At 41.9% G+C, this 21,542-nt stretch overlaps 1 gene segment (V, D, J or C); it reads right to left on the reverse strand.

The window, feature by feature from the left end:
- Positions 1-300: 300 nt before the first annotated feature.
- LOC132835895 (Ig heavy chain C region, secreted form-like) lies at positions 301-21,327 on the reverse strand. The segment is given in 6 exon segments: positions 301-692; positions 1,172-1,480; positions 1,896-2,234; positions 2,982-3,287; positions 20,808-21,167; positions 21,282-21,327. Coding segments are annotated over 6 exon segments (1,752 nt in total).
- Between the last annotated feature and the right edge of the window lie 215 nt (positions 21,328-21,542).

The following is a 21,542-nucleotide window of genomic DNA, read 5'->3' on the forward strand; positions in this document are numbered from 1 at the left end:
CTCTGTCAGGAAAATGGCATTGTCAGATATAGTCTCAGTGGGATTGAGTATAGAAAAAGGTACGTTGTGGAATTCTGCACTGAGTGAGCTTCACTCTGTCCCTGAACTAGGGTATATCTGAGCTGGGAGCGTGAACTGCACAAGACCCTAGACTTAGACCTGTTAATAACTGACTTTAACTTGACAAGTGGAATATTGATCGATGTGGGAAATTAATTAAACGATTGTGTATTTAAAACACAATTGAAGAAAAAAGCCTTTATTATCTTTATTGAATTATTAAAGGTAACCTTTAGATTTTCATTGACATGAATTAATGGTGTCCATCAATGCAAGTGAAATGTTTACAAAACTCGGTTTACCGCTGGATTTATCAACTGTTCTGTTGATGGTCTTCAATGGAATCGCTTCATGTCCCACCACACAGGAGTAAGAAGCACCGCTGGCCCACTCCTCCGCTGTGATCGATAACAGGCTGTACATGAAGAAGGATGTGTTGTCATTCTCTGCCATCACCTTGGTGTTCCTGTAGTTACTGGGATTCACCGGCTTATTGTTGGTGGTCCATTTGATGAAAACCTCTCTGGGGAAGAAACCTCTCACTAAACAGGTGAGTGAGACGACCGTTTGCTCGGAGAGTTCTTCTGAAGTGGGTCGGAGAATGGACACTGATGGCTCCAGAAGATTTGTCACTGCAGGATAATTGCAACAAATGCAACTGAATTTTTCAGAAGTCCTGACACAATTCGGCATGGATTGATATTTCACGACATGTTTAAATATTCAATTTTCAGTTTCGGACTTACCCACTTTTATTTTCTAAGGATAGAGAATGGCATCCAATTTATTAAAAAAAAGTAAAAAAAAATTGTTAGGAAGTTTTTTTCATGATTCCAGCCCAGCATTTGGAAATTCTGTCCATTTGTCAATGCTGATGTGTCAGTCAAAACCAGGTTGCTCCCCGCCTTATTTGACTCCATCATAATATAATCTCCTTTAATCCATCTTTTATCTAAAACCAGCTACTTAGGTATCAAATAGATCATTAATGGTCCCAACAGTCTTGGCTCATTCCCAATTAAAGCATGTTATTAATGTAACCACACCTAAATGGCACATGCATTTGAAACAAATACAGTAACTTATTTTGTGTTTTAACTTCACTGCTCACCTTTCTCCTTGCGAATGGAATCTCTCGCAGGTGTTGGTAGATGCTGATGGTTGACCGAGCAATCGAAATGGTCTCCACTCAGCCAGGCTTGAGTCGAGATAACTAATGTGCTGGTCACGCTGTCAGGAGCATCTCCGGGATTGTCAGCAATCTCTGATTTCACAGTTTCCTCTCCTTGTGTCCACGTGACCAGGATTCCAGAGCCAAGCTTGGACACAACACAGGTTAAGGTGACCGTTGCGTCCAGTAAGACCTGTTCTATTGGTGGAGGTAGGATTTTAACTGTGTAATCCAGGCAATCGCTAATTCCTATGAAGCAGAAAGCAAAATAATCGAAATGTTCCTCTTCCAAGATCTATTTTACCCGTCTTCAGGCAAATCTCCTTCCAAGTGGCAAAGTCTAACTATTGCTGAGGCTGAAAATGTACCTACTATTATTTATATATTTTGATTATGAAAACATTCGTGATAACCTAAAACATGTCCTGCGTTGTAATTATTTCAAATGTTTGCTGGTCTGCAAAGATTGGTTTAGTTTGAGAAACTTGGTTGGCATGGATGAGTTAGACCGAAGGGTCTGTTTACACACTGTATGACTCTATGACTCGATATTGAATAATGGCCAATACTAAAGTACCACTTACATCAAAAGGGAACAGATACAGCATGATGGGAAACTAACAGCTGCATTGTGCTATTTACTTAGATGAATAATTCTATGTACCTGATTCACATTCCAGTGCAGAGTGATTTGGAGCTTTCTGGGGTGCGTTTATGCTTCGACTTTGAGTGAGCCCTTGGTGAGTAACCTGACAGGTATAGATGGCGCTGTGAAACCACTCAACAGCAGAGATGTTCAGCCAACTGGTCGCTGAGAATTTGCCATATGCTTCACACAATGGAGCGGTGAAAAAGTTCGAGTCCATGGGGAACCCATTTTTCAACCAGCTCACGGAGATTGTCTTCGGATGGAAACCGCTGATTGAACAGAGGACAGTTGCATACTTGCTGCTTGCGATGTCTTCGCTGGAGCTGACAGTCAGGAGGAGAGTTGGAGGGGCGTCTTCTGATGGACCTTAAGGAAGCATACTGTATAAATTATCTGACGGATCTGATACCAAATGCCATGGATTGTTGGATACTTGCCTTTATTAGCCGAGGCACAGAGTTTCGGAGGAGGGAGGTGAAACTGGAATGTAATAAAACTTTGGTTAGACCACAGCAAACGCACTGTGTACAGTTGTGGAGCCCACATTAGAGGAGGGATGTGAATACAATGCAGAGGACTAAGAGAAGGATGACCAGGATGTTATCCGGGATGCAAAATTGTAGTTTTGAAAGGATGAAATGAGATTGGCTGGACTGGCTTTGTTTTCCTTGGAGCAGAGGAGAAGAAGCGGGGACACGATGGAGATGTGTGGAATAATGAGGATATGGACGGGGAGAGAGGAAGGAACATTCCCACTTGCTGGTAGAGGCAACGTCGAAGGGGGTTTAAGGATGATTAGAGTGGATGCCAGCAGAAAAATATAACTCAGGTGGTGCTGGGAATCTGGATCACAGTATATAAGGCTGAGAGAGATGACACCCTCATAATATTGAATTAGTATTGAACCGCAGTGTGAAGTTATGCAAGGCAATGGATAAAATGCTCAGAGATTGAACAGAATCATTCGGTTTTGGTAGGCATCGATTCAAAAAGCTGAATGGTTTAGGTTCCCTGTGGTAGACCTCTCTGACTCTGTTGGAAGTGATATAAATAATGCACCATGCTAATCTCACCTATTCTGTTAATCTCAGTCCCTCCAACACTTACATGGCATTGCAATACTCTTGTTGGACTTGCTGTGTTGAACTTCACAGTAGATTTTGCTGCAATTCGCCTCTGACTCGGTCAGGGTTAACTGGCTGCTCAGGGTGTAAGTTCCCTTCTTGTTCCTCACTGATGGGTAAGTCTTCACTCCAGCCGTGATCTTCTCTCCGTCTTTCTTCCAGGTCACTGTGGTGACGTCTGGAATGTAATCCATCGCCAAACAGCCATAAATGATGGAGCGATCCATGTCGTCTTGTTGACAGGTTGAGACCAGGCCATAAAGTGTGGGGGCAGATGGCACCGCTAGGAAAAAGAAAAAAATGGGCTATTTAACAAGTGAGACTCTGTCAATGAAACAGTATCCGTGATGAAACTCTGTTCACAGCTATGAAACTGTTCCACATTTTCCAATTCAAAGCTCCAGCGGAATTTTAGACTATTTTTGTTGTGGTTGATTTGTTGACTATGATGTCGTGCTACCATCATCAGAAACACGCCCTTCCATCTTGACTATTATCATATTACTGCACGAAGGAATAAGAACACTCCGATACTATCATCATTAACCGTTCCAAAATTTTACAAAAACGAGACGGGGCATGTTCATTGAACTCAAATTGAGGAGCAGAGTAATTAATTCAACCTCTCTGCTTTTCTCAAACCAAAAACATTCCACAAAAAATAAATTGTCTCGTCCTTTATATCAGTTTTCTTCTCGAAGTGCTTAATTGAAATTAAATGTTTCCAAATTATACGACCTCAGATTCACAACATCTCCAAAAACATACATCGTGACTAAAGTTCAATAGTAACTCTGCAATCTGTCGTTACCCAATTACAATGTGACCCACCATGAAATTTGATTGTATAAAAGTCTACAGTGGCTTGAAGCATTTCGGGGTTTTGAGACTCAGTGTGAAACTGCTTTAATCTAATTCCAATCTGAAATAAAAGAAAACGGTTATCCTGGACGGTGTTAACCTGGTTGAAAGTGATTAAAGCTACATTCATCCAGGCAAGTGAATAGCATGCAGTCACAACCCATAAACCTTGCAGTCTGTGGCCAGGCGTAAGTGGACACGACGTGAGTTACTTCGCTGCAAAATGGCTGGTGTCTGACCTGCTCTTGTCGCCATAATATTTAAAAGCAGACTCCAGTTCACTTTATGTCAATAATAACCCACAGCATTTTGAGGATGTCAGATTCACAAATGGTATTAACATAGAGTCATAGAGATGTATAGCATGGAAATAGATCCTTCAGTCCAACCTATCCATGCCGTCCAGATATCCAAACCCAATCTATTCCCATGTGTGAGCACTAGGCCCATATCCTGGCAAACCCTTCCTATTCATATAACCATCCAAATGCCTCTTAAATGTTGCAATTGTACCAGCCTCCACCACATCCTCTGGCAGCTCATTCCATACATATACCACCCTCTGCATGAAAAAGTTGCCCTTTAGGTCTATTTTATATCTTTCCCCTCTCACCCTAAACATTTGTCCTGCCCTCTAGTTCTGGACTCCCCCACCCCAGGGAAAAGACTTTGTCAATTTATCCTATCCATGCCCCTCATAATTTTGTAAACCTCTATGAGGTCATCCCTCACTCTCCGACGCTCCAGGGAAAACAGCCACTGCCTGTTCAGGCTCTGCCTGTAACACAAATCCTCCAACCCTGGCAACATCCTTGTAATTTTTTTCTGAACACTTGCAAGTTTCATAACATCCTTCTGATAGGAAGAATGCCAGAATTGCATGCAATATTTCAACAGTGGCCGAACCAATGTCCTGTACAGCCGCAACATGGCCTCTCAACTCCTGTACTCAATATTCTGACAAATAGAGGAAAGCATACCAAACGCCTTTTTTACTATCCTATCTACCTGCGACTCCACTTTCAAGGAGCTATGAACCTGTACTCCAAGGTTTCTTTGTTCAGAAACACTCCCTAGGACCTTACCATTAAGTGTATAAGTCCTGCTAAGATTTGCTTTCCCAAAATGCAGCACCACGTATTTATCTGAATTAAACTCCATCTGCCACTTCTCAGCCCATTGGCCCATCTGGTCCAGATCCTGTTGTAATCTGAGGTAACCCTCTTTGCTCTCCACTACACCTCCAATTTTGATGTCATCTGCAAACTTACTAACTGCATGTCTTATGCTCATATCCAAATCATTTACATAAATGACAAAAAGTAGGGGACCAAGCACCGATCCTTGTGGCACTCCACTGGTCACAGGCCTCCAGTCTGAAAAACAACCCTCCACCCTCTGTCTTCTACCTTTGAGCCAGTTCTGTATCCAAATGGCTAGATCTCCCTGTATTCCATGAGATCTAACCTTGCTAAGCTGTCTCCCATGGGGAACCTTGTCGAACACCTTACTGAAGTCCATATAGATCACATCTACTGCTCTGCCCTCATCAATCTTCTTAGCTACTACTTCAAAAAAACTCAATCAAGTTTGTGAGACATGATTTCCCACGCGCAAAGCCGTGTTATCTATTGCTAATCTGTCCTTGCCTTTCCAAATACATGTACATCCTGTCCCTCAGGATATCCTCGAACAACTTGCCCACCGCAGAGTTCAGGCTTACCAGTCTATAGTTCCCTGGCTTGTCTTTACCGCCCTCCTTAAACAGTGGCAACACGTTTGCCAACCTCTAGTCCTGCGGCACCTCACCTGTGACTATCAATGATACAAATATCCCAGCAGGGGCCCTGCAATCACTTCTCTAGCTTCCCACAGTGTTCTTGGATACACATGATCAGGTTCAGGGGATTTATCTACCTTTAACCGTTTGAAGACATCCAGCACTTCCTCATCTGTAATCTGGACTTTTTGCAAGATGTCACCATCTATTTCCCTACAACCTATGTCCTCCATATCCTTTTACACAGTAAATACTGATGCAAAATATTCATTTAGTATCTCCCCCATTCTCTGTGTCTCCACACAAAGATGGCCTTGCTGATCTTTGGAGGGCCCTATTCTCTCCCTAGTTACCCTTTTGTCCTTAATATATTTGTAAAACCCCTTTGGATAGCCAAAGCTATCTGATGTCCCCATTTTGCCATCCTGATTTCCCTCTTAAGTATACTCCTACTTCCTTTATACTCTTCTAAGGATTCACTCGACCTATCCTGTCTATACCTGACATATGCTTCCTTCTTTTTCTTAACCGAACCCTCAATTCCTTTAGTCATCCCTCATTCCCTACATGCGTTCCCTTTCACCCTGACAGGAATAAACTTTCTCTGGACTTTCGAGATCACCTTTTCTGAAGGCTTCCCATTTCCAGCCGTCCCTTTACCTGCGAACATCTGCCTCCCATCAGCTTTCGAATGTTCTTGCCTACTATTGTCAAAATTGGCCTTTCCCTAAATTAGAAGTGACCTGTATAAGAAGGACGGATTGCACCTAAATTGGAAGGGGACAAATATACTGGCTGGGAAATTTGCTCGAACTGCTTGGGAGGATTCACACTAGTAAGGTGGGAGGTGGGACCCAGAGAGAAAGTGAGGGAAGAGATCGATCTGAGATGGGTACAGCTGAGAACAGAAATGAGTCAAGCAGTCAGGGCAGGCAGGGACAAGGGAGGACTAATAAATTAAACTGCATTTATTTCAAAGCAACGGGCTTAACAGGGAAGGCAGGTGAACTCAGGGCATGGTTAGGAACATGGATTCACGATATCATAGCAATTACAGAAATATGGCTCAGGGATAGGCAGGACTGGCAGCTTAAAGTTCCAGGATACAAATGTGACAGGAAGGATAGAAAGGGAGGCAAGAGAGGAGGGGCAGTGGCATTTTTGATAAGGAATAGCATTACAGGTGTGCTGAGGGAGGATATTCCCGGAAATGCATCCATGGATGTTATTTGGGTGGCGCTGAGAAAAAAGAAAGGGATGATCACCTTATTTGGATTATGTTATAGACCTCCCAATAGTCAGAGGGAAATTGAGAAACAAACTTTTAAGTGGATCTTAGCTATCTCTAAGGATAGTTATGGTAGGGGATTTTAACTTTCCAAACATCGACTGGGACTGCCAGAGTGTCAAAGGTTTAGATGGAGAGGAATTTGTTTAGTGTGTACAGGCAATTTTCAGATTCAGTATGTGGATGTATTTACTAGAGAAGGTGCAAAACTTGACCTACTCTTGGGAAATAAGGCAGGGCAGGGGACTGAGGTGTCACTGGGGGAGCACTTTGAAGCCAGCGACCATAATTCTATTCATTTTAAAATAGTGATGGAAAAGGATAGACCAGATCTAACATAAAATATCAATAGAAATATTTAAGGTCACTGTTCCTCGAGATGGAAAATAGTAGGCATCTGTGTTGAGAAGGTAAAAAAAAAACGAGGACTGCAGCTGCTGGAAACTTGAGTCTAGATTAGAGTGGTGCTGGAAAAACACAGCAGATCAGGCAGCATCTGAGGAGCAGGAAAATCAACGTTTTGGGCAAAAGTTCTTCATCAGGAATAGAGGAATATTGTTGATGAAGGGCTTTTGCCCGAAACGTCGACTTTCCTGCTCCTCGGGTGCTACCTGACTTGCTGTGCTTTTCCAGCACCTCTCTAATCTAGACCTGTATTGAGAAGTCAAAGAGAGTAGTGCTGGAAAAGCACAGCCTGTCAGGCAACATCCGAGGAGCAGGGGAATCGATGTTTCGGGCAAAAGCCCTTCATCAGTGCTGTTCCATGGATGCTGCCTGACCAGCTGTGCTTTGCCAGCAGCACATTCTGATGTCCAGCAACTAGAGTCCTCAATTTATTTCCACATGTGTTGAGAAGCTTCCTTCTCACTTAGCAATGCAAGACAGGTGTCTCTCGATGGGATGATGGTCGCTGCAGCATTAGAGATAGGAGCTGATCATCGAGACCAGAAAAAAGATCTGTCTCACCTGATTGAACGTGAAACTTCCAACTGGCAATTAAAGAACAAAGAACAAAGACAATTACAGCACAGGAACAGGCCCTTCAGCCCTCCAAGTTTGTGAAGACCCAGATCCTCTATCCAAACCTGTTGCCTATTTTCTAATTATCTGTGTCTCGAAATATCTTAAATAAAGCTTTCATGCCCACCTCTACCAACATGCTCCAGGCACCCACCACCCTATGGGCAAGATCTTTCCACTTATATCTCCCTTAAACTTCTCCCCTCTCACTTTGAACTCGTGACTGGAGTAACTGTGTCCCCCACTCTCTGAAAAAGCTTCATGCTATCCACCCTATCTTTACCTCACACGATTTTGTAGACCTCAAACAGGTTTTCCCTCACCCTCCATCTTTCTAACAAAAATAATCCTAATCTATTCAACCTCTCTTCATAGTTAGCACCCTCCCTACCAGGCAACATCGTGATGAATATCCTCTGTACCCTCTCCAAAGCATCCACATCCTTTTGCTAATATGGCAACCAGAATTGGACGCAATATTCCAAATGTGGCCAAACCAAAGTTCTATACAACTATAACATGACCTGCCAACTCTTGTGCTCAAAATCCCATTCAATGACAGAAAGCATGATGTATGGCTCCTTGACCACTCTACTGACCTGTGTTACCACAATGTATCTGAAAATCAAAATCTCTCTGTTCCATCAATTTTCACTGGACTTTTTCATTTAATGTATAGTTCCCTCTTGAAATAGATCTTCCAAAATGTATCACCTCGCAATTGCCTGGATTGAACGCCATCTTCCATTTCTCTGCCCAACTCTCAAATCCATATTCTGCTGCATTCTCTGACAGCCTGCTTCACAATCTGCTACTCCACCAATCTTAGCGTCATCTACAAACTTTCTAAACAGACCATGAATACCTTCCTCCAGATCATTTATGTATATTACAAATAATCCAAATTTTGGAGGCCTTTGAAGACGTGACTGCCTCCTTTAAGCATTCAGAGACTTTGGAATGTTTTGAGTTGGCCTTTCTCCAAGTATGGTTCGAGATATTAACATTTTAACTTCAATAACTATCAACTTAACGCAAGTTTATTGCAAATCACTATCAGGTTCTGAACATCCATCCACATTGACAACCTTGAACCTGCCCTGCAGGAATGTCGGTGGTACAGCTGTCACTGACTGGACATGCCATCATAGATTTCACACACCCCCTGACAGGTTCCAACTCCTCCAGACATATTCCCAGCCCTTAGTCATCTACCTCTCATCTTACCCAAACAAACCTGTGCAAATTGCAACCTACCTCCCTAAACCACCTGCCCTTACTGCCTGTCATTTCACCAACCTCTGATTGTTGCATTTTGACATCATGTCCACCTACCACTTCACTACCACTGAGACAACCAGGTGCCCTGTTTACTATCAACTAACTAGCCTTGAAACTGATCCATCTGTTGTATTTCCGCTCAAACTGCCAGTGATCCCACCAAGCACCACGCTACCAAACTAACACGCCACAGCCTGTCAGCTCACATTGCATCACATTATCACCCGATCCCATTACCATCTCTCTACCTTCTGATCTTAGGAAACTTATTCTGAACTTCGAGCCTGCTTCAATATTGAGACATAGAGTCACACAGAACGGAAAGGGACCCTTCACTCCAACTTGTCCTTGCCAAACAATGCTCCCAAACTCAACTAGTTTGCTCATATTTGGTCCGTATGCCACCGACCTTTTCTTATTTGCATTATTGCCTAAAAGTATGTTAAATTTGTAAATGTACCTGCATCTGCCCTTTCTCTAACAAAAATTCTATTAAGGCAGCATCCTTTCTGTGAAAAATGTTGCTCCTCAAGTCTGTTTTAAATCTTTCCCTTCTCATCTTAAACCATGCCTTCTAGTTTTGAACCGCCCTACCAGTGGAAAAATACCTCTAATATTCGACTTATTTATGCACCTCAGAATTTTCCTAAACTCAAAGTCACCCCTCAGCCTCATAAGTTCTCTAAAAACAAAATCTGAGCCAATCCAACCTCTCTTCATTACTCAAACCCTCCAGTCCTAGTGACATTCTTGTAAAACATTTCTGCACCCTTTAAAATTTAATATTATACTTCCCATAAGTGTATGATCACGACTAAATGCTATACTCCAAAAGTGACCTCACCAATATCTCATACAACTGCAATAAACCGTCTCATCTCCCATACTCCATGCTCTGACTAATGAAGGCAAGCATGCAAAACTCCTTCTTCAACACCCTATCTGTCTGTGACACTTTTTTCAGGGAACTATGTACCTGAATCCTATGCTCTCTGTTCAACAGTACTTCTAGAGCTCTACCATTAACTGTGTCAGTCCTGTTCTGGTTTGTCAGACCAAAATGCAATACCTCACATTCATTTAAATTAAACTCTATCTGCCATTCATCAACTCATTGGCTCAGTTGATCAAGATCGCATTGTACTCTTAGATAACCTTCTTCACTGTCCACTACTCCATCAATTTTGATGTCATCTGTAAACTTAATAAACATGCTTCAATGCTTTCACAGCTTATCATCCAGCAGAGTACCCCATTGATGCTTTCTCCACCGACCCCGATATAAAGTAACAGCTTGCTAAAAAGATTCAATGTCTTGACCTCAAGTACTTTCTATGGCAGAGAATTTCAGAGGATCATCACTCTCTAGTTGAATATTAAACAATGGGGTTAAATGTAATTAAGCATTGTAAAGGTTGTTGAGCAGAAATATTTATGACAATTTCATAAATGGAACAGCAATAGGTAGAGGTGAAGAGGCTTCCAGTATCATCTAACGTTTATGTTCCTTCAACAGCATATCCCAAAACGGTGAGCTATGAGTACAAAGTCAGTACAAGCATTGAAGAATTTCACCTGAATGTTTCTCTTCAGACTACACTCAAACCTAAGTTGCCCATATTCACTGTCTCTGCCCTGTTTCTCGATTATAGGCTGATGAGTATTAGGTTCTCAGGGAGAAGAAAGAATTCAGACACTTTCATGCTTATCCAGAGGTGCAAATATTCACTCGAAGACTCAAAGAATAATTTAAAAACTCATAGCATGTCCACATGATGTTGTTCCAAATGGTTTCCTTCATTGACCTTAGGGAATGTATTTATAGTCATGGAGCCATAGAGTCAAGCAAATCCTTCAGTCCAACTGGTCCATGCCGTATTGTTTCCACAATAAACTAGTACCACCACTTTGTGTATGGCCATATCCAAACAAATCTTTCCTATTCATGTATTACCTAAACGTCTTTTAAACGTGGTAACAATACCTGCATCCATCACTTCCTCTGGCACTTCATTCCACATTTAACCACCTTCTGTGTAAAAACAATGCCCTTCATCTCCGTTTTCAGTCTTTCTCCTTTCATCTTAAAAAATATTCCCCCAGTTTTGAACTCCCGCTCCTGGGGAAAGAAATCTTTGCTATTCACCGTTTTGTTATGAAATTGAACGAGAGTTTGTTCACTTTCAGACAAAAAGTGTTTTCCACATTTTTAAAGTAAGTTTAAAGTGCAGCTACAGCTGCAGAACAGAACAGCTAAGAGATGATCTGTTTCAAACAAGATACAGCAAATGCTGTTAAATGGGCGCCCGAGTTTCGGTTGCTGTTTTGACACCAATTCAAATTTAATCAATAAGTTTAAATTATTTAAACGAAAGTGAGGACCGCAGACTCTGGAGATCAGAGTCAAGACTGTGGTGCTAGAAAAGCACAGCAGGTCAGGCAACATCCGAGAAGCAGAAGAAACGACATTCAGGCACCAGCCCTTCATCAGGAATCCATCCCTGTGGGAGAGGCTTATGCCCGAATTGTCAATTCTCGTGTTCCTCAGATGCTGGCTGACTTGCTGCGTCTTTCCAGCATGACATTCTCGGCACTAGTTTAAATTATGCCCAGGATACTGAAATACAATTGTGCTTGAATTTATTGTATTGCCAGCATTATACCATTGAGAAGGCATGATATTAGGGCGTATTAAACCAAGGCATTTTAGAAATCGTTCAGAGCAACTACCGCTGAGCAGCAGAGCAACTGCCGGAGAGCCGGAGAGCGAACTGTGCATCTAACAGCTTGCTTTCAAATTTCCCAAAGAAATAAGAACACACTCTTTATCAAAAGGCTTCTTTTCCTGCAACAGCAGTAAAAAAGTAAGAAGATGAGCCAGGAAGATCAGTAGGTGGAAGACTGAAAATAGTGGAGAAGACGGAAACTATGTAGACTTCAGATTAATTTAATGCAATCTTTAATAATTGTACTATTGGACCAGCATTGTTATACACGTAGGGCCAGTTAATAATTAGTTAAGAAAAAGGGGGTTTGGATTTGTTAATAGTTTTGGTTAGTGCTCTGTTCGAAAATACTAGGCTATTTTCCTCCAAACAATGGAAATTAGAAGTTCTCTTTCATTCACTCACACTTTAAAAAAATACGAGGTGTGAAGAGTTCTTCTGTGTGTTTGGTTTTAATTAACAGAAGGGTTTAACGTCGGCATTGTAACAATATGTCCCTCGTGATTTTATAAACAACTATAAGGTCACCCCTCGAACTTCCACGCTGCAGTGTAGAAGTCCCAACCTATCCAGCCAATGTTTATCTCAAACCCTACAACACAGGACAGGCAACATCCTGGCACCATTTCCTATCCCTTCTCCGTTTAATAATGTTCCAGCCACAACAGGGCTACGAGAATTACAGACAGTACTCCAGAAGATGCCCCATCTGCGATCTGCACAACCTCAACATGACAGCCCAATTCTGAGACTCAAAAGTTTGAACAATGAGTGATAAACGCATTCTTCACCACCCTGTCCATCTGTGATGCACATTTGAAGGGATTATACCCTGCATCCCTCAGTCTCTCTGTTCGACACCACCATCCAGTGCCCTGCTCTGAAGTGAATGATTCCTGCCCTTGTTTGTTTTGCCAAAAAGTAATACCTCACAGTTAAACAAAGTAAACTCCATCTATCATTCCTTAAGCCATTGACCCAATAGATAGTAACTTTCTTCACTGTCCACTATGTCATTATGTTTGGTGTCATTTGAAAACTTACTGACCAGGTCTCCTATATTCTCATCCAAATCATTTAGGCGCATAACAAACATCTAATGGGAATGAACGTTTCCTCACTGTTTAACTCCACTGATATGTAATAACAAAATATAATGTCAAATTAAAGGCATCTGATAAATTGATCGTGGTTTTACAATTTGATCATGTCAGATATTTAAAATTCATTCTGTTTAGCAATTAATCACAGCCTCTTTGGGTCACTTTAAATATTTCACAGGATTATCTTTCGTTTAGTGGGCGGCACGGTGGCACAGTGGTTAGCACTGCTGCCTCACAGCGCCTGTAGACCCGGGTTCAATTCCCGACTCAGGCGACTGACTGTGTGGAGTTTGCACGTTCTCCCCGTGTCTGTGTGGGTTTCCTCCGGGTGCTCCGGTTTCCTCCCACAGTCCAAGATGTGCGGGTCAGGTGAATTGGCCAAGCTAAATTGCCATAGTGTTAGGTAAGGGGTAAATGCGCTTCGGCGGGTCGGTGTGGACTTGTTGGGCCGAAGGGCCTGTTTCCACACTGTAAGTCTAATCTAAAAAAAACCAGCCAATGTGCCTCCCTCTGCTATGTGCAGATCAATTATGACATCTGGGAGCGATCCTATTTTTCCATTAATCAAGTGTTAAAGGGCACAGACCGAAGTCAAGCACATGGAGTTAGGTCAAATCAAGCATGGTCTAATTAAATAGCGGAACAGCTCAAGGTGCCTTGTACCTCACTGCTGTGCCTACCTTCCAATCGTTGGGTCACACTTTCGGCTTTCACTGACGCTAAACATGTTTTAATAAAATATATGAACGACGTAATGGTTGTTTTTTTTAAAAATTCTGTTTATTATTTGGAATGGGAGCAACGACATTCTACATCTAATTGGTCAAAATAACGGCCACTGATTTAGACAGTGGCTGCACTCTGGAGAGTTAATGTTACTTCCTGATACAGCTAGTTCTGAAACTACGGCTCAACATGAGATCACTCACATTCCAAACTTATCCAATGCAAAAATATTTGAGCAATAATTAAAATGTATTTTTCTAATGAAAATTATTAACAATCTCTGCTTTTCCAACTGAAAATGGAAAAGCAAACTTCGGATGCTGGAAATCTGAAATAAAAGCACAAATTGCAGGAAAAACTCAGTAAATCTGGCAGCACCTGTGGAAAGAAAGCAAAGTTAACATTTCAAATTCAGTGACGGTTATTCCACAAACTGTGGAACGAGAAACTGCACCCACAATAAAGCATGAATGAAATATATAGCACAATTCCCTTTGCCCCGCTCAATCAAATTCTCCCAAGGCTGATACCTTATTTCCAAACTCCTGCAGTTTGTCTATGACTCTATGATCTGTCAGAACTCACACCCATTATGTAAGATGCTGATGAAGCTTGTTGGAAAAGCATTTTCAGGAAAGCTACAGGATGAGCTGAGATGTAAATTAGGGGCCTGCTGCAAAGTTATGACCATCTGCTGCCGGGGTTTGATTCAGCGATATTTACACCCCACTGAACGGTCACACTCTACTGAACGAGTTCAGCATTGATTAGAGAGAAAATACGCATTCTCGACATTCTGCCATTAACTGTGCTGAGGAACCAATTTATTTTGGATTTGAAATAAATGTACATTTATTGATGTGAGTCAGATTTGTCCCTTACTAATCCACCTACGCTACGCAACCCTGAGCACTATGTGCAATTTAGCACGGCCGATGTACCTAACCTGCACATTTTTGGATTGTTCGAGGAAACCGAAACACTCATGCAGACACGGGTGAAACCATGCAAACAGTCGCCCGAGGCTGAAATTGAATAGGATTCATGGTGCTGTAAGGCAACAGTGCTAACTACCGAGATGCCGTGTCACCCCTGGATAAGCGAAACTAATGCAGACACGACCAATAGAACAGTGCAGATCCTAACCTGTTCATTCTGTCACATCAAATGTAGATTCACTGGAATTTAACATTTACCATAGCATCTAGCCAGAGAGGATGCATGAACATGAATGAGAATGTTTTCACAATGAACATTCATTGTTGTAGTAAACTTAATGTCTCATCATAATTAACACAATCATTGAGGTCAGAAATTTCACTAATATAAGCACAACTCACTAAGAAATATATCATTTTCTGGATTAATTTTACATATTCTTAAAACATGTCTTCAATGTTGAAGATTTTGCACACACTGCAGAAAACAGTACAGGAAATATTGCATCCCACTGTGCAGATGCATTTATGTTGTATAAATCATAAGAAATGTTTACAGTCAGGTTTGTGTATTAATTAATTTTGTTATTAATCACTTTGGAGTGAAGAATTTTTTTTAAATGCATGGGTTGAAAATGTGTTTCGAACAGGTATTGCTTGATTTAATTAATGTCTAAATACATGGTCATTGCACTAAACCAATCTGAGCAGCAGCCTTCAGATTGCAATATTTTAGCATTCAGTCAAATGCAATAATTAAAATAATATTACTTTATTTTAATCGTTTAAAATAAACAGCCTTTTTTCTTGGCCTTTAGTTAGTGTCATCTGCAAAATATTAAACGGTGTAAGTCTGAATACAGAGTATATCACAATATAATATATTCTCAGCATTCCCAGCGACTATTCTCAAGATGAGGTCACGACAGGGTTATTTTAATTAATTTGAAAGCTAACCTTTGGTCACCTAATGTACTATATCTGTTCCATTCGAACGAAAGACCCCTGAATTGAAATGTTGTTGTAAAATGTAATTCTCTATACTTAAGCAAATGTCAAAAGCCATGTCGACTAAATCAACTAATTAATGTTTTATTCCCGGAAATCTAGTTAATCAGGAAAATAATACTTAATTAACTCAAGTTACTTGCAAAACTGATCTGTTCTTCATGGAAACATCTCGGACAAAATTGCTAAATGGTTCCTGTCAATGGTCTTTTCCAGCAGAAGCATTGCGGATTGTGTTCAGTGGAATTGAAAGGTGATCATTGATTAATGATTCATCAAAATGGCATTGTGTTCGATATCAAGAACTATTAGAACTATTAGAACATTCTACTTTTGAAATTCTATTTATGTTTCTCTGTTACTGGTAAATGCTTAATGTCAGATCTTGTGATCGGAGTAGGTAGTTGAGTTCTGAATTAGCAATGTAAACCAATCTTAATGTTTGCAACATTAATCCAAAATTGCTACTTATCAAAGTGCCATAAGGCATTTTCTTCCGTTGATTTCCAACCCCTTTGTAATCTGCGCATTTTCCTCATATTGGGCTTCAAAAAATTTCAGCTCTCATGATGACTGCACTCAATGGGGAAACTGGAGCAGTTCACTGACATCATCAATATTCCCAAATAACCCTGCTGGACTCAAACTTGGTGTTGCGTGAGTTTCAACTTTGACCATCAACGTAAATAATGCACAAACAAATACAATAATCTTCTCAACAGAACAAATATTACCAAATGATAATATTGAGATTCAATGATGAGTTTGCAGCAGAACTGACTCTGCAAACTCTTTCAACAGAACTAAAAAGGCATCAGGGCAACCGAGTGGCACAGTGTTTCAGTGGTTAGTGCTGCTGTTTAACAGCACTACAGTCCTAAGTTCGTTTCCAGCATCGGATGACTGTCTCTGTGGAGTTTGCACACTCTCCCTGTGTCTGATTGGGTTTCCTCCCACGGTCCAAAAATGTGAAGGTCGGTGAATTGGCCATGCTAAATTGCCCATAGCGTTAGGTGCATTAGTCAGAGGGAAAGGTCTTGTCTATTTATCCTATCCATGTGCCTTGAGAGATAATTGTTCATTAATGCGCTAATGTCAAACCAAAATTAGTTCAATGATAAATGGTATCACGTAATTTATAATACTTTTAGTCTTAATTATGAAATCTTACCTAATGGTCAGTAAGACATTTTAGTCACAAATATATTTTTGAATGAGGCTAGTTAAAACAGAATTTGTGTAGTCGATGTTTAAAACTGATTTATTTTCAAGTAATCCAATAATCTTTTTTATCTTCACTTCTCAAACTTCCGCTTTTCTGTCTTATATCTTCTGTCTTCAGGAAATTACAAACTGGTCTCATGTTGCCACTTTAGTTTAATAAATACAGAAATGACGTACGAAAACCAAAGAACTTCACAAATATTACTGATTAAAAGTGGTCCAGGCAGACAATCTCTTCAGCAGAAAAATACCATAAACTGAAAGCATGAAACCCCTTGAAGATAAAGTTTGATTCTACAAAGTAAATCAGAATCCAATTTACTCAACTCAACACAATGAAGCAAAACAAAATCAGAATTCAATCAATTCAAATCAACAGAATGAAACCCAGCGCTGCAAGAAAGTTCAATCTAGAATGTAATGAATCTAGCTGATCTAGCTGATGTGGTCTCCTCTGCATTGGGGAGACAGGGCGCCAACTCACTGATCCTTTCAGAGAACGACTCTGGGATATGCACTAAACAACTCCACTGCCCCGTGGCTTAACATTTTAACTCCCCTCCCACTCCCCCTGCTCCTGGCCTCATCGCCAAACCCTAACCACCCGACGCCTGAAGGAAGAATGTCGCATCTTGGGACCATCCAACCACATGGGATCAATATGGATTTCAATGGTTTCTTCATTTCCGTTCCCCTTACCTTATCCCAGATCCAACCTTCCAAATCAGCACCGCACTCTAGAACATTCCTACCTGTCTCTGGTGCTGTGGGGCAGCTACAATTACGTTCCAGTTGTTAAATTTGTTAATCTTCCTGTTTAAGAGACTTTTAGTTTTTCACGTAATCCAACCAAACAGTTAACCTAACTGATTTTTTAAAAAAAAATCACGGAGCAACTGAGTCAATCACAGCACTTTATTTAATTCTTATTTGCAGGGTGTAATCACTTTTCAGAAAGGTCATTTCAAGGAATCAGGCGAGCTAAAGGGGGTTATGAAGTAGCTTTAGCAAGCAGAATTAAGGAAAATCCCTAATCATTTTATTCTTATTTCAGAAGCCAGCTGGTAACCAGAGAAAGGATTGGTCAACTAAAAGATAAGGAAGGAAGGCTGTGTGCAGAACCTGAGAGAATGGGTGAGATGCTGGGTGATTACTTTGCATCAGTTTTCACTGAGGAGAGGAACATTATGAATCTTGAGATTAGAAACAGAAGTTGGATTAGCCTGGATCACGTTGGCATAAGTAGGGAAGATGTGTTGGGCATGCTAGAGGTTATTAAGGTGGATAAATCCCCAGGACCGGATGGGATCTATCCCAGGTTGCTGAGGGAGGTGACAGATATCTTTGTGGCACCCTTAAATGCAGGTGACGTGCCGGAGGACTGGAAGGTTGCTTATGTCGACCCCCTGTATAAGAAGGGTTGTAGGGATATTCCAGGTAACTACAGGCCAGTGAGCCTGATGTCGGTTGGGGGAAGTTGCACGAGAGGGTACTGAGAGATAGGATCTATTTATATTTAGAAAAGAATGAGTTTACCAGTGACAGGAGACAGGGTTTTGTGCAAGGGAGATCGTGCCTTACCAACTTTATAGAGTTCTTCGAGAAGTGACCAAGTTGATAGATGAAGGAAGGGCTATTGATGTCATATACATGGACTTTAGTAAGGCATTTGATAAGGTTCCCCATTGTAGACTAATGCAGAATGTGAAGTCACATGGTGTGCGGGGTGTTTTAGCTAGGTGGATAAAGAACTCGTTGAGCAACAGGAGACAGAATGTAGTAGTTGAAGGGAGTTTCTCGAAATGGAGAAGGGTAACCAGTGGTGTTCCACAGGGGTCAGTATTGGGGCCACTGTTGTTTGTAATATACATAAATGATCTGGAACAGGGCACTGTTAGTATGATCATCAAGTTTGCAGATGACACAAAGATTGGTGGATTGGCAGAAAGCATAAGGGACTGTCAGAGAATACAAGAGGATATAGATAGATGAGAGTTAGGTGGAAAAGTGGCAGATGGCTTTCAATCCAGACAAATGTGAGGTGATGCATTTAGGCAAGTCTAATTCTAGAGCGTATTATACAAGGACTGGAACAGCCTTAGGAAAAGTTGATGGGCAGAGAGATATGGGAGTGCAGGTCCATTGTACCCTGAAAGTTGCTGCACAGGTGAATAGAAATGTCATGAAGGCATATAGAATGCTTGCCTTCATTGATCGGGATATTGAGTATAAGAGCTGGCAAGTCATGTTAAAATTGTACAAGACATTGTTTTGACCGCACTTAGAATACTCTGTACAGTTCTGATCACCACATTACCAAAAGGATGTGGACGCTTTGGAGAGGGTGCAGAGAAGGTTTACGAGGACGTTGCCTGGTATGGAAGGTGCTAGCTATGAAGAGAAGTTGAGTAGGTTAGCTTTATTTTCACTATAAAAAAGGAGTTTGAGGGGTAACTGATTGGGTATTAGAAGATCATGAAGAGTATAGACAGAATGGATAGAGGCAAGCTTTTTTCCCAGGGTGAAGGATTCAGTAACGAGAGGTCATGCTTACAAGGTGAGAGGTGGAAAGTTTAAGGGGGTTACATGAGGCAAGTACCTCACACAGAAGGTGATGGGCATTTGGAACGCGTTGTCAGCAGAGGTGGTAGAGGCAGGCACAGGAGATTAATTCAGGATGCGTCTGGACAGATGCAGAGTAGGTGGGGAGCAGATGGATACAAATGCTTAGGAACTGACCGACAGGTTTAGACAGTACATTTGGATCAGCTCAGGCTGGAGCATCCCCCCCCCCCCCACCACCGTGATCACTTTCCACCCTACCAACCTTCGAATAAACCAAATCACCTGCCAGCATTTCCGCCACATCCAACAGGGTTATATTTCCCTCCCCACCCATTTCCACCTTCCGCAAAGACCGTTCCCTTCGTGACTACCTGGTCAGGTCCACGACCCCCAACAATCCGCCCTCCCGTCCTGGCACCTACCCCTTCCACTGCAGGAATTGTGAAACCTATGCCCACACCTCCTCCCTCTCCTCCATCCAAGGCCCCAAAGGAGCCTTGCACATCCATCAAAGTTTTACCTGCACATCCACCAATATCATTTATTGTATCCATTGCTCCCGATTTGGTCTCCTCTACATTGGGGAGACTGGACGCCTCCTAGTAGAGCGCTTTAGGGAACATCTCCAGGACACCCGCACCAATCAACAACATCGCCTTGTGGCCCAAAATTTCAACTCCCCCTCCCACTCAGCCGAGGATATGAAGGTCCTGAGCCTCCTTCACCGCCACTCCCTCACCACCAGACGCCTGGAGGAAGAACGCCTCATCCTCCGCCTTGGAACGCTTCAACCCCAGGACATCAATATGGACTTCACCAGTGTCCTCTTTTCCCCTACCCCACCTCATTACAGCTCCAAACTGCCAGCTCAGCACTGTCCCCATGACTTGTCTTACCTGCCCATCTTCCTTTCCACCTATTCACCCACCCTCCTCCCTGACCTATCACCTTCATCCCCTCCCCGCTCACCTACTGTACTCTATGCTACTGTCTCCCCACCCCCACCCTCGTCTCATTTATCTTTCCACCCTTCAGGCAATCTGACTGTATTCCTGATGAAGGGCCTTTGCCCAAACGTCGATTTTACTGCTGCCTGATCTGCTGTGCTTTTCCAGCACCAATCTAGTCTAAACTCAGGCTTGGAGAGCCGAAGGGCCTGTTCCTGAGCTGTAAATTTTCTTTGTTCTTTACTCTTTATTCTAAATCAAACAAAGCTCATTCCAGATTCTGATTTTCACCGAACTCACGAATACTCACATAAAGAGAAATTTCATAGTTCTTACCTGCAGTGACTGATACCATGGTCCCTGGTCCCCACGCTACAGCCCAATTACTGTAGTATACTCCACAGTAATAGATAGCGGTGTCTTCGATCTTCAGGAGCTTAATGTCCAACCCGAAGATATTGTTTGAAATGTCTTTGAATGCAGTAAACCGATCCTTAATCGCTGGTGCATAGTAATTTTTCGATGAGCTGTAGTAGTAAAGCAGCCATTCCAGTCCCTGTCCAGGAATTTGTTGAATCCAGTACATGCTGTAGCCTTTAACATTGAATTCGCTGGCTTTACAGGTCAGTCTCAGAGAGCCTCCAGGACTCCCGATCTCTGCTTTCGGCTGACTCAGAAGATCCGTCGACTGGACACCTGGGAAAAGATGACATCCAGCCAAAGGATCAGTGAAATGAAATGGTTGCTGACTTTGCTACATTCCAGAGGTAAGCAAACACTGAGACTGGGACAATGATAATAAATACTCACTGGATAATGAAGTCAGGAACAAGCTGAGAGAAATTATTAACAACATCCTTCTGTTAACTTGAGGAAAGACATTTGCCAAGAGCTCGCTAACCAATCCAAATCCAGGACCGTTGAACTCCGGTTGAGTGACCAGCTTTTAAATACACATCAGAAGGGGCAGGCTGCCAGTTTCCACCTGCTGGTTTCCTGTTGAACGCCAAAATTGGAAACTCATCTCAACTTGCACAACCCGAACAGATTGGCTGTTATATTTACACCAGT

This window comes from Hemiscyllium ocellatum, chromosome 45, assembly GCF_020745735.1.
Source record: "Hemiscyllium ocellatum isolate sHemOce1 chromosome 45, sHemOce1.pat.X.cur, whole genome shotgun sequence".
In the NCBI taxonomy this organism is placed as follows: domain Eukaryota; kingdom Metazoa; phylum Chordata; class Chondrichthyes; order Orectolobiformes; family Hemiscylliidae; genus Hemiscyllium; species Hemiscyllium ocellatum.